The sequence below is a fragment of the Mobula hypostoma genome, chromosome 9 (assembly GCF_963921235.1).
Source record: "Mobula hypostoma chromosome 9, sMobHyp1.1, whole genome shotgun sequence".
NCBI classification, from domain to species: domain Eukaryota; kingdom Metazoa; phylum Chordata; class Chondrichthyes; order Myliobatiformes; family Myliobatidae; genus Mobula; species Mobula hypostoma.
This window is the reverse complement of record NC_086105.1, coordinates 55,532,489-55,546,258: the sequence shown is the minus strand read 5'-3', so window position 1 is coordinate 55,546,258 and position 13,770 is coordinate 55,532,489. Positions and strand designations below refer to the sequence as shown.

At 38.4% G+C, this 13,770-nt stretch overlaps 1 protein-coding gene across 1 annotated transcript in view; it reads right to left on the bottom strand.

Annotated features, from left to right (window-relative positions):
• Positions 1 to 13,770, bottom strand: part of kdm5a (lysine demethylase 5A) — a 168,753-nt gene that overhangs the window by 124,410 nt on the left and 30,573 nt on the right. Inside the window, exons 4-6 of the mRNA XM_063058334.1 lie at positions 13,516 to 13,686; positions 12,398 to 12,454; positions 3,661 to 3,772 (exon numbers count right to left, since the gene is read on the bottom strand). Coding sequence (XP_062914404.1) covers positions 3,661 to 3,772; positions 12,398 to 12,454; positions 13,516 to 13,686 — 340 coding nt within the window. The remainder of the gene's footprint in view (positions 1 to 3,660; positions 3,773 to 12,397; positions 12,455 to 13,515; positions 13,687 to 13,770) is intronic.

The following is a 13,770-nucleotide window of genomic DNA, read 5'->3' as shown; positions in this document are numbered from 1 at the left end:
ACTGAATGCTCTTCATATACGCCAATTTCATTACTCAATGTTGATACTAAAATTCTTTCTAAAGTTCTGGTTCATAGGATTGAAAATATTTTACCTTCTATTACTTCTGATAACTAGACTGGATTTATTAAAAACTGACATTCCCATTTTAATATACGCCGTGTATTAAATGTTACTTACTCTCCTTCTCAGGAGATATCGGAATGTGTGATATCCTTAAATGCTGAGAAGGCCTTTGATCGGATTGAATGGAATTATTTATTTAAAACCTTAGAAAAATTTAATTTTGGACCAGATTTTATTCAATGGATTAAATTACTTTACCTATCTCCTTCTGCTCGGGTTCTTACTAATTTTCAAAATTCCAAACCCTTTAAACTTCACCGCGGAACTAGACAAGGATGTCCATTGAGTCCTTTTCGATCTAACTTTAGAACCCCTTGCCATTGCTTTTCAAGAATCTAATGATATCCGTGGTATTTTAGGGAGAGGTATCACCCACAAAATATCGCTTTACGCTGATGATATATTGCTTTTTATCTCTAATGTTGAGACCTCATTACCTTGCGTACTTCCTTTATTCTCCCGTTTTAGCCAGTTTTCAGGATATAAATTGAACCTACATAAGAGTGAATTATTTCCTTTAAATAGTTTGGTATCAATTAATACTAATCTCCCTTTTAAAATTGTAAGGAATCAATTTACTTATTTGGGTGTAACAATCACTGAGAATTACAAACACCTGTTTAAAGAAAACTTTCTTACTTTATTGAACCATGTAAAAAAGATTATTAAATTGGTCATCTCTTTCAATATCGTTGATTGGACGAATTAATTCTATGAAAATGAATATACTACCTAAATTTATATCTTTTTCAGGCTTTACCAGTTTTTATTCCTAAATCCTTTTTTGACTCTTTTGAATCTATTTTATCCTCCTATATATGGAAAAATAAACGTCCTCGTTTAAATAAAGTTCATCTTCAAAAACCTAAAAAGTCTGGAGGTTTAGCCTTACCTAATTTTAGGTTTTATTATTGGGCAGTTAATATACGATATCTTACATTTTGGCTATATTGTATTAATCGTGTAGACTGTCCAGTATGGGTTTCTTTAGAAGCTAACTCTGTTAATAAATTTTCTATTATTTCTCTTCTTGGATCCTCACTTCCTTTATTTGTAAGTAAACTAACTGATAATTTAATAGTTAAACATACTCTGAGGAGCTGGATACAATTTAGAAAACAATTTGGTTTATTGAGATTTTTCCTTTCTAGTCCCATTTATTCTAATTTTTTTTTTAAACCCTCCATGACTGATTTAGTTTTTAAAGAATGGGACAGGTTGGGTATTAAATGTTTTTGGGATCTGTTTGTTGGAGGAAATCTTTTCTCATTTGAGCAATTGTCAACTAAATATAGCTTACCCAAAACTTACTTTTTTAGATATCTACAAATCAGAGACTTTCTAAGATCTCAATTATGCACATTTCCTATAAACTCAGATTAAAAACTTACTAGACGTAATTTTTAATTTGACACCTTTTCATAATGGGTCAATATCTAATATTTATGGTATGTTACTGGAGACAAGGAATGTTCACTTAGACAAAATTAAGAATCTCTGGGAATAAGATTTACAGACATCAATATCTGAGGAAATTTGGAATGAAATTTTTTAACTGGTTCATACTTCATCGCTATATGCTCGCCATTCCCTCATACAATTTAAGGTGGTACATAGAGCCCATATGACTAAAGATAAGCTATCTCGTTTTTATTCTGATACATCTCCCTACGGTGACAGGTGTAATAATGGAGGAGCTTCATTAATTCATATGTTTTGGACTTGTCCGTGTCTTGAAAAATATTGGAAGGAAGGTTTTCAAACTTTTTCTTTACTTTTCAAAGTCAATTTTAAGCTTAATCCTCTGACGGCCTATTCGGTATTGTTGCAGGACAAGATATCAAGCTGAAGACATCTGATTTACAAATTTTGGCCTTTAGTTCTCTTATAGCTAGGAGGGCGCTTTTGTTTAAATGGAAAGACGTTTCTCCTCCTACTCATGCTCAATGGTTATGTCATGCTTAGATTTAGAGAAGATTCGTTGTTCAATTTCTGAATCTCACCAAGACTTTCAAACATTGTGGAGACCTTTCTGAATTTTTTTCAAAACTTTCAAAACTCTCAATTCATTGTTTAAATTTAGATGTCGGCTATTATTAATTTTTATTATATGAGAAGGTATTTTACCTTTTTTTCCTCATTAATAAACAGCTTCGGTCTTGGTAGGGGTTAGACTCTTCTTTTGTAATAAAAAACTGTATTTCAATATAACTTTGACTAATCTACATGAATACAGGGTAATGAGATTGTTATTATGAATAGGCATAATGTAATTGGTAGTTTTTTTTGACCTTTTATATATACTTTCTTGTACTCTGTATTCTTCTATGTAGAAACTAATAAAAATATTGGAAGAGAAATGTCTGGCTTTAATGAGTCACAACAAAGTAAAAAGATCACTAGGGGGATTTCTTTTGCATAAAAGGACACAGCGGCAAGAATATTAGGGTAAAACAGATAGATAGATCTAATAGGCCTTCTCAAATTTTTACTTGTTGCAAATCAAGTGCATCATCAGACAACCAAAACTGAACTTCAGGAGTACAGCAGTAAACAAACCCTCATGCTTAGACGATTTGGGTTTCTCCGCAACAGCGTTCCAGTTATTCATTCCACCAAACACAAGGACACATCGACCACACTTATCAGCCATGCCGTCAATAGTGTTGCATTCTTGTACTGGAATGGCACGTAGATCCATCCATACACAATGTACTGAACAACACTTAATATAAAATAAACAACTGAACATTAAAAGCATAGTCTTTAAATATGTAAGAATTATCTATCAAGCTTCCTAATCACTAGCCAAACCAAACATAATGCATTATGATATACACTCAATGTATATCAACAATGCAAATTTCTAATTATCCAATCATGTGGCAGCAACTCAATGCATAAAAGCATGCAGATATGACCAAGAAGTTCAGTTGGTGTTTAGACCAAACATCAGATTGAGGAAAAAATGATCCAAGTGACTTTGACCATGTAATGATTGCTGTGGCAGACAGGGTGGTTTGAGCATCTCAGAAACTGCCGATCTCCTGGGATTTCTTTGCACAATAGACTCAAGAGTTTATAGAGAATAGTGCGAAAGATAAAAATAAAATCTAGTGAGTGGTAGTTCTGTGGGCGAAAATGCCTTGTTAATGTGAGAGGACAGAGGAGAATGGCCAGACTGATTTAAGCTGACAGGAAGGAGACAGTAACTCAAATAACACAACAGTGTTGTGCAGAAGAGCATTTCTGAAAGCACAAAACATTGAACCTTGAAGTGGATTGCCTACAGCAGAAGGCCACGAATACACACCTAGTGGCCACTTTATTAAAAACAGGCAGTACCTAACAAAGGGTCCAGAGTGTATAATACTCCATGGCAACACATGTAACATTGCTGCTCAACTTCCAAAAGCTACTCAAATGAAAGTACTGTATTCAAAACATAATCCATTAAGCCATACTTTTGAAATGATGCAGCTAGAGAACACTATTTTAAGGCCCAGCACATCATCTCCACCTTATTTCTCTTACCCTCTCTATCCTTCATCCTGAGTCCGAGGCCCAACATTTTGGGACCAGCACCAAAGATCTGAAGCTTCCTCAGCTCTGGGTTTTTGGCAAAATCATCTTCAGAAGAATCACCCTGTAAGAAAAGATATTGCTGATTTTTTTGAACCAAAGAAAGAAAAATATCAATAGTGAGCTGCAGTTACCAATGCAGATATGTTTATTACGTAGATATTGTTACAGTATTTGATAATTAAAAGCCATGGACTTATCAAATTACTTGCAGTTGATGAGGCATCAGATAAGGCAGAAAGGAAACAAAAATTACACTGGACAACAATTTTTTCCTGAAAGTGTTGCTTACTCAGAATTTTTTTTTGTTTATGATAGACCGTTTGAAGCTGAACACAAATATAACTTCAGACTATATGTATCACTTAGGAATTTGGAGAAAGAAGAAATATACTTTTACTGAATATAATGCATTTTATTGCATAATGATCCTGATGCTTTGCAATAGTTCAACTGAGCTAAAAGCGTACTGTTGATGATTTTCATTTGTACCCAGGGTCTGAGACTTCTCGCTTAAATGTCCAACAATAATCATAAAAGCGCAAGAAATCTACAGCACATTACAGGCCCTTCGGCCACAATGTTGTGCCAACCGTGTAACCTATCCTAGAAACTGCCTAGAATTTTCCTACCACATAGTCCTCTATTTTCAATGGATTCCAGTTCCCTGATACTGCATTTCCATGAGTTCAATTCCTGATGAAACCTTTCACCACGCTCATCACTGACAGTGCCGACATTTGCAGGAAAGAAGTCTATATGGGAATGCAGACAATGAATCTTTAGTGACATGTTGTAGTTTGGTGCCCTGTAGTTCCCAAAAAAAATTTCAACATCCTTCAATGCCTTCCATGCAATTTTTTTCTGGTCCTACTAGAAGTTCTTCGAATTGCCTGTTGATATTCTGTTCGATTTGTAGACCAACAAAAAATGCCTTACTTAATCTTGGCATCAGTTATTCCTGACTTGAATTATGAATTGAAATAACAAATATAGGCAATTTCAAATAAATGGTACGTGTAAGGGAAATTTCATGGCGATTTTCATGATCTGCAGCCCAAAATCCTTAAGATACACGCAAAGGTATTCAGGAAACAAAATCTGTTATCTAGTGCTACCAGCTGTAATAACTGAACAGTCAAATAAATAATTAGTATGCTGACTACATACAGATCTATGAGGACAAAAGGCAATCCAGTCAAAAGAGGTCACTGAATGAGAACAGGTAATTTATATTAAAGAGAAATTGAGCAGGAGGCTCTAGATAAATAATTACATCACAATACAAAAGAAAACAAGGAAAATGCAAATGCAGAGAAACAACTGGGCAGTAAGACTGAATTGTGAGAATGATGCAAAAACAGGCCAACTGAGTGGGTGACAGAATGGAACATATTGCTAAAAATGAGAAATGATCCAAGAAAAGAAATTATAGGCCTGTTAGCCTGACTAGTGGTTGGGAAGATGGAGTCCATTTTTTAAGGATGAAGTTTCGGGGTACTTGGAGGCACATGATAAAATAGGCCAAATTCAGTATGGTTTCCTTAAGGGAAAAATCTTGCCTGGCAGATCTGTTGGAATTCTTTGGAGAAATAACAAATAGGATAGACAAAGAGTCAGTGGATGTTGTTTACTTGGATTTTCAGTAGGCCTTTGATAAGGTTTCGCACATGGGGCTGCTTAACAAGATTAAGAGCCCATGGTATTACAGGGAAGATAATAGCATGGACAGAAGATTGGCCAACCGGCAGGAGGCAAATGGTGGGAATAAAGGGGGCCTTTTCCTGATTGGCTGTTGATGACTAGTGGTGTTCAGCAGGGGTCACTGTTGGGACTGCTGCTTTTCTTGTTATATGTCAATGATTTAGGCATCGGAATGGATGTCTTTGTAGTCTAGTTTGTGGACAAAAATAAGATAGGTGAAGGGGTAGGTAGTGTTGAGGAAGCTGCAGGTCGGCAGAAAGAGTTAGACAGATTGGACGAATGGACAAAGTGGTAAATTGGAGGTGTATCGCCATGCACTTTGGTAGAAGGAATAAAAGCTGAGATTATTTCTAAACATGGAGAAAATTCAAAAATCAGAATTGCAAAGGGAATCGGGAGTCTTTGCGCAGAATTCTTTGGGTGTTAATTTGCAGGTTGAGTCAGTGGTAAGGAAGACAAATGCAATGTCAGCATTCATTTTGAGAGGACTAGAATATGAAATGATGTAATGCTAATAAAGTTCTATAAAGCACTGATGAGACCTCAAGAGTATTGAGAGCATTTTTGGGCCTCTTATCTAAAAGATGTGCTGGCATTAGAGGGGTCTAGAAAAGGTTCATGAGAATTATTCCAGAAATGAATAAGTTAACCTATGCAGAGCACTTGATAGCTCTGGGTCTGTACTTGCTGGAGTTTAGAAGCACGAGGGGGTTGAGGATCTCACTGACACCTATCAACTATTAAAAAGCCTAGATAGAGTGGATGCGGAGAGGATGTTTCCTATAGTGAGGGAATCCAGGACCAGAGGGCACAACCTCAGACTAGAAGGATGTCCATTTAGAATGCAAATGAGGAGGAACTTCTTTAGCCAGAGGGTAATGAATTTATGGAATTCATTGCAGACTGCTGTGGAATCTTTAAAGCTATCTTTAAAGCAGAGGTTGATAGGTTCTTGATTAGCCAGAGCATCAAAGGTTACGGGGAAAAGGCAGGAGAACTGGACTGACAAGAATAATAAATCAGCAATGGTGCAGCAGACTCAATGGCCAAATGGCCTAAATCTGCTCCTGGTCTTATAGTGTTGGTGTTTACAGTGCCTTTTACATTAATTACAAGGATAATACGCTTCTGCAGCAGTTAGAATAACAAGTGGCAAAAGAATGCATGTGCAAGAGTAAAGTCATCTCTCTTGAAATATTAATCAGACTTCAGTGTGACCATAACTGGAATATTGTAAGGAATGATACACTTGTGATGGAGAGAGTGCACAAAGGAGCACCAGACCGATTCCAGAGTTGTAGCTGGGAGACAGAAATTGTTTCAAGACCAGATTAAGCAAATTGACCATATACTCTTCAGAACTGAAAGAAGCGCAATGTGATCCATTCCAGATCAAATGCATCCAATTTTGCCAGGTAAACAAAAATGGAAATGATAGAGTCTCTAGCCATAACCTTTCCAAACTGAAATATAGAAATGGTGCCAATTAGCTTCAAGACTGCAAAGATTCCATCTTTGTTCAATGAAAAATCTAGGAATGATAGAACAGATGTCACTGGTGGAAAAACCTTAAGAGATCATAATCCTACACAAGATAAGTTATCATTTGGAAGAAATTGAGATAAAGTGCTTGTTAAGAGAAAATCAGGTATCAATAAGACTTGGATGGAGTGCAGAGGGAGAGGTAATGAAAGCAGTACAGCTGATGTTCAAATAGACTTTCAGAGTGCATTCAATAAATTGCTAAATTATTTAGCAGGCAGGATTGTAGATAAGACTAAAGGGATAGTGCCACATCAAAATTAAATGACATGCTTTTCAGATTGGAGACTTGAAATATTATCCTCAGGAATAATAATTGTTCATTTTGATAAAATTCAGTGTACAGAATCTGATTCAGAGGCTGGAAACAAAAGCCCTGAATGCATCAGAAATATATGGTCCTTACACTGCATGTGTGCTATAGTCATCTGCAATTTGCCTTAGCAGATCCAGAAGCTAATCTTGCTGGCTTAGAATGTCCTGATTGGAGGGCTTTACCAACAATAAAAGATTGGACAGGCTGGGTGTAGGTGTCTGAGAGGAGAGGGGTTTATAAAATCATGAGGGGCATGGATAGGGTAGAATATCCAGACTTTTTCCCCAAAGGGCAAGGGAGCAAAGATCTACAAGGCTCAGGTTTAAATCAAGAAGGGAGAAATTTAAAAGATCTGAGGGCAAGTTTTCCCCCCCCCCGAGAGGGGGGAGAAGGGTCTAATGTAGGCAATGAAATTGGTGTAGACAGGCATGACTGGATCAGCTAGGCTTATACTCTCTGGAATTTAGAAGATTGAGGGGGGATCTTATTGAAACGTATAAGATTCTAAAGGGATTGGACAGGCTAGATATAGGAAGATTGCTCCCGATGTTGGGGAAGTCCAGAACGAGGGGTCACAATTTGAGGATAAAGGGGAAGCCCTTTAGGACCGAGATGAGGAAAAACTTCTTCACACAAAGTGGTGAATCTGTGGAATTCTCTGCCAAAGGAAACAGCTGAGGCCAGTTCATTGGCTATATTTAAGAGGGAGTTAGATATGGCCCTTGTAGCTAAAGGGATCGGGGGTATGGAGAGAAGGCAGGTACAGGGTTCTGAGTTGGATGATCAGCCATGATCGTACTGAATGGTGGTGCAGGCTCAAAGGGCCGAATGGCCTATTCCTGAACCTATTTTCTATGTTTCTATGACGACTGGGATGAGAACGGAGGTAAGGGACATGTGATGAGGAGGAAGAGGACACAGAGAGCGACAATACTATCAATTTGTCCCAAATGCCATCAAGTGAAAGCAGATTTCTCAAAAATATACGAGCATTTTTTGGGAATACATGTAAACAAAAAAAAATTGGGGAAAAAACTGAAGTATTTCAGTTGCAGATAGCATGGGAGCATATAACACACAGGCTGTTGAACAAAGTTTATTTTGAGATTTGGAGCTGCAAGCAAAAATAAAACCTAGCAAGCTGAGCACCAGCAACAAGCTACGAGGCCCAGCAGAAAAAGTCACAGGAAGTTTAAACAAGCACTGGATTTAAACGAAGAGATGGATTTTCTTTAAAGAACCTTGGAAAAAGCAAAATGTTATACATCTTCTGATAAGATTGGTATGATCTTGATGAAAACCAGAGTAGAATTGGAACACAGCCTGAACAATTTGATGTAATTTTTTCAAACTCTTAACAAAATATATTGGTGATAATAGTGTGATTGATGTTGTTTACATGGACTGCCATAAGGCTTTTGACCAGGACTCAGATGGGAAACTGATCCAAATGGTTAGAGCCTATTTGATCCAAGGTTTGTTGGCAAAGTTGGTTCAAAATTGGCTTGGTAATAGGAGGCAAAGTTTTCTTATTGTGCAACAACGCTACTTCATATTCTGCACTGGTAACCTATAACTGAGGTATGACATTAAATTTTTCCATTTCAGACTAACCTTGTGTTCTTTCACCCTTTTGTTTACTCTGTCCCCAATACCCAAGTTGTTACTCTTCCCCACTTGATTCCATCTGCCCATTGACTTCACACTTACCCCCTTGAATTTCTTCTCCATTGGCCTACCCCTTCCCCCACCTAGTTCTATCAGCTCAACATCCATCCGTAATAACCTTCCAGCTTCTGTCTCTGCCTTCTCCCTCTCCCATCTCACTTGATTCCACCCATCATCTAACAGCCTGTCTCAAGACTCCCTCTCATCTTTTTATACCATCAATCTTCCATCTACACCCTCAGTCCCAACACAGGTTTCTCATCGCGAAACACTGGATGTCCCTCTGCCTCCACAGATACTGCTTAGCTTGCTGAGTAGCTCCAGCGGTGCCTTCCGAATATAATTACTCTCCTGTAGGTCATAACTAGTAGAAATGATAGAGGAGAAAATCTATAGGAAATTGCCAAGAAATGCTAAAAATAGAATATTGGTTAGAGGTAAGTAAATACAGAATGGAATAATGGTATAAGAGAAAAAGAAGCAGAGGCATTTCTGAAGAGTGCTCAGCGGTTCCTTGGTTAGAGCAATTCTGGCCCAAAAAATGTGACGGCCTTCCTAGATTGGGTTTTGGGAAATGAGTCAGGCCATCTAAGACGAACCGTAATTGAACAAATGAAACCATTTGGGTGGAGATGTTTTAACCACAGGACCCCAATTCAGAGATGATCAAAGGAAAAGGGGGACTCTCTCAATGATGAGGCTAGATGAAATACAGAGGGAGGGACAAGGCAGAACCAGATTTCTAATGAATCCAAAAGTAGAGATCCAAATCTTGAAATGATGTCAATTTATCCAAGGTAATGCAAGTTCATCAACAAAGATAAACAATGAGCATTTAGTCACTGACATTTTGGTTACTTAGAATAACGGGGAGCAGCACTGAAATAGTCATGTCTAGAAGTAATTAAGGATGGGCAAGAGCACCAGCAGCAGATAAACTGAATCATGGACAAAATACGACAACGTAAAAAAACAGGAAGCCTTTGTTGATGCTGATTTGTGATTATTCCTAACTCAGGTGTCAGAGTAGTGCACTAACAGAGTCAATGCTTCACAGTTCCAATGACTTTGCTTCAATCATGATCTCCAGTACAGTCTGTGTGGAGTAACCATGTGGGCTTCCTTTGGATTCTCCACTCACATCTCCCAAGGCAACAGGTTGTTGGCCACGATATATACTCCACTGCAGCTGGGTTATAAAATTGTTGGCAGCTGAGATGAAGAGAAAATTGAGGTAGCTAATGGGAATGCAAGAGAAAATATGTTACAGAAATTAAAAGAGGGGGGACCAGGCTGATGGGAATGCACCAGGAGCTGGTATCAACTCAAAGGACCAAATAGTCAATTTTGAAAAAAAATGAGTAATAATGCCAAAATAGTGGAGTCAGATTCAGTTCAGCTCATTTGTGACAGGAGAAAAGTGGGTTGGTAAGTAGGCTAGTTAAATCAATGGGTTCAGCATTTTTAATATTCAGCTGGAAAAAGATTTTGCTCATCTAATACTGAATGTCATGTTAAAGATTGTATACCACTGGTTTCCCACCTCTCATGATCTACCTTTCCAGTGGGACTAGACATAAGCAGCAATGATGTTTGGAAGAGTTTAAAACATCAGCTGTAAGCACATGGTTCTGAGTATGTCTGGCTGTTTAATAGGTTTCTGGGATGTATCCCCAAGGTTTCCAAGCTCAAGATACACGCATGATAAACTTGTAAAATTAGCCAAGTAATGAGCCCGAGTTACTGACAGATTAGATAAATTATATTTATTGTAGTTGAAGTGAATAAAATCTTTTCTGAAGACAGTTCAGAAGATTGTTATGAAACATTGTTTTCTACAGTTCTTGTATCCAAAATGAAGTCAAAGTTCCTTCCCTAAACCCCAATTTTCTACATTCATATAATAGCACTATTATCTTAAAACCAGCTCTTCCTGACAAGGGAATAGATAAAACTTTGAAATAGAGCCTTGCAGCATGGTAATTGAGACTGCTTCGACCTTCACATACCCTTTACAGTCATCCCATTTCATTCTACTTCATTTCCATCAACTCTCCCAGATTCTAGCACTTGCCTACACACCAAGGACAACTCACAGTGACTAATCAGGACTAGTGACCTGCACATCTTTGAGATGTGGGAGGAAATCAGAGCACCTGAAGGAAACCCACTTGGTCAGAGAGAACATGCAAACTTCAGACATACCGGAGGTCAAGAGTGAACACGGGTCATTGAAATTATCGGGCAAGAGAACTTCCCAGTTATGTCACTGCGCCATCAAGAATAATTCAACCTTTCTGTAGCCACCTCCTTCACCACAACAAAAATTAGTTTAATATTTTCCACAATGAGAGGCATTACAGAAAGACAAAACCAAAACATAGCCTGTATCAACAGCTTCCAGAGAATTTAAGCTAGAAATCTGGACAATAATCAGTAAATGGTTCAGATATTAAAAATGTACAATTAAACAGGGGTGCAAAGCAGGGGATAATAAGGCTGAGGAAAAGATACATTGGTTTGTCACCTAGTGCACAGGATGCATTATCAGGAATGAGAGCGCAACTAGAATCAGCTCTGAAAGGAGTAACTATTAATAATATTTACTTTAACTAAGAAGTGCACAACTAATAGCAATGGTGAAAACTGCATGCAAATTCTTGCCCTCCCCGATGCTCTGGTAGGAACCTGGGATGAATTCCCATCTTGTCCAGAAACCTGGGGAGAATCACCCCACAGCCTGGTGTAGAAAGGCTGTCTGTGAAGACAGGGGAAAGTGGTGCAGTCATACAGCACCAGGACAAAGGGCCTGAGGCTGGGGACCACCTTCAAGGACCTGCTACCTGTTGATTGACTACCCAAACCATATGGTCTCCTTCATCGCCGACCGTTGGACAAGAAAGCTATTGTCATCCCATTGCTTCATTTGGCAGCACAGCTCTCCCTAGCTCAAAGATTTCTCTTCGGTTCACATTCAATGGGCAACAACCACTGTTGAGCTCATTTCTATTGGGAAATCTGAAGTCTGGTTGACAGGAGGTATTGAGACTGCGGAATCCCTGCAGCACATCAACATAGAGATCAAATGCTGCCAGTTTCCAACAATGGCTTGCATTCAACCAACTGGGTTGAACCCTGAACCCCATATCTCAGCACAACCCAGTTAACACCAACCTTCAAGCCGCATTGCCCCAGTGTTGTGGGCAACTCTCTGCTGTGAGGGCACCAGCAGGTATTTACTACCACTGGGATAGTGATTGGAGTGGCCCCTCGCAAGTGTGACATAAAAATGCACAAAGGGTTTAAATAAAAGCCAAGGACAGGGATTCATGCTACTTAGCCCTAGCAGCCACTTTAGAACTAACGTAGAGCTGTGAATGTTTGGATTGGAGGACCAAGAGTGCTTTAACAATTCAGCACTCAACAGGGACAGACCATGCACTGAAGCAGCTTACTAACCTGATTCAAGGTTTTCACAGAGTCAGGGAAGATTCGCACAGATGCATTTCCAGGAGTCTAAAGGCAACAAATAATAGTAGAGCTAATTAAATATAAACAAAGCACGAGATACTCAATATCATGGTACCAACACATTTGGGAATGATTGCAGAATTGTTCAGGATCTTAAACAATTAGGTAGCTGCACTGTTTTTTTAAGTGAACATATTTGAATACACATATCTGCTGGGAATGTACTGCATGTTGCAGGAGAAGCAGCTGACATGCCTACCACTTCCAGGATAATAACCAGAAACTATATTGTCAGAACAATGACCTCACCACCTATTTACTCAACCACAAGAATGATAGCACTGAGGCTAGTGGAACATACCCTCACTACATTCAATCACGCCATCACCCATCTCTTCTTCTATCCAAGCACAGTCTTAACTTGCCACTTCTCTAAACCTTGCTCCCTCCCTTTCCCTCATCACTTGCTCTAACTTTCTCACCTCCCTGACATCTCACCCTTTTTGTTAACCTCTGATCCTTCTTGCTCCTGTCTCCCCTCCCCCACCAAGAATTCCCCTCATTATGTCCCTCACCCCACAATGACACTCATTTGACTCAATCAGGATCATCAACAAAAGAACGCATACTAGCTAACATGCCTGCCTCCTCATTCCTATTCCCAGAAGCCTTGCTTCCCCCTTATCCTGCATTATATCATCCAAAAGGAAAGCCATTCTTATTTTACAAACTGAACAGTCAGTGTACAAAAGCCATTAGATTTTGGGACTTAAGTCATTTACAGAAGAACAAAGAATATAGCAATAAGTAAAAAACAGAATTGCAGAGATCTAAGAAGAACAAAAGGATAATGGCAAATTCACAATAGAAACTGATTTGATGAGAATATTAAATTCTAAAATTGGAGGCTGAGAAAATATTTTCTACTGAACCTTCAATGCCTAAGTACTATCCATTCAAGAACAGAGTTGAAAATCTCACTATTAACTGCAATTTAATAAAGATTTGATAGCCTCCAATAAAAACATCCACATCACAAGCTCTGGAGAAACATCTTACTAGTATTGTGTAATTAAGTCAGCAAATTTTATGTTGATTGATCTTACCAGTAGACTGGCACCTGACTGAAACAATTCGTATGGATATAAAATCCTCTCATAGTGGGATCGTAAAAGTGAGCCGATGCCCTTTCCTTGGGGGTAGTTCATCCGGTTGGCCACTTTAGCCCATTTTTTTTCTTTACACACCAGGTCAAATCCACCCTCACTTGCAACAACCTAGAGGAGGAAATTACAGCCTTTGTTAATATATTAATGCAAAAACAAAATCAATCAAGATGAATCCAGGAATGAAAGGGTTAC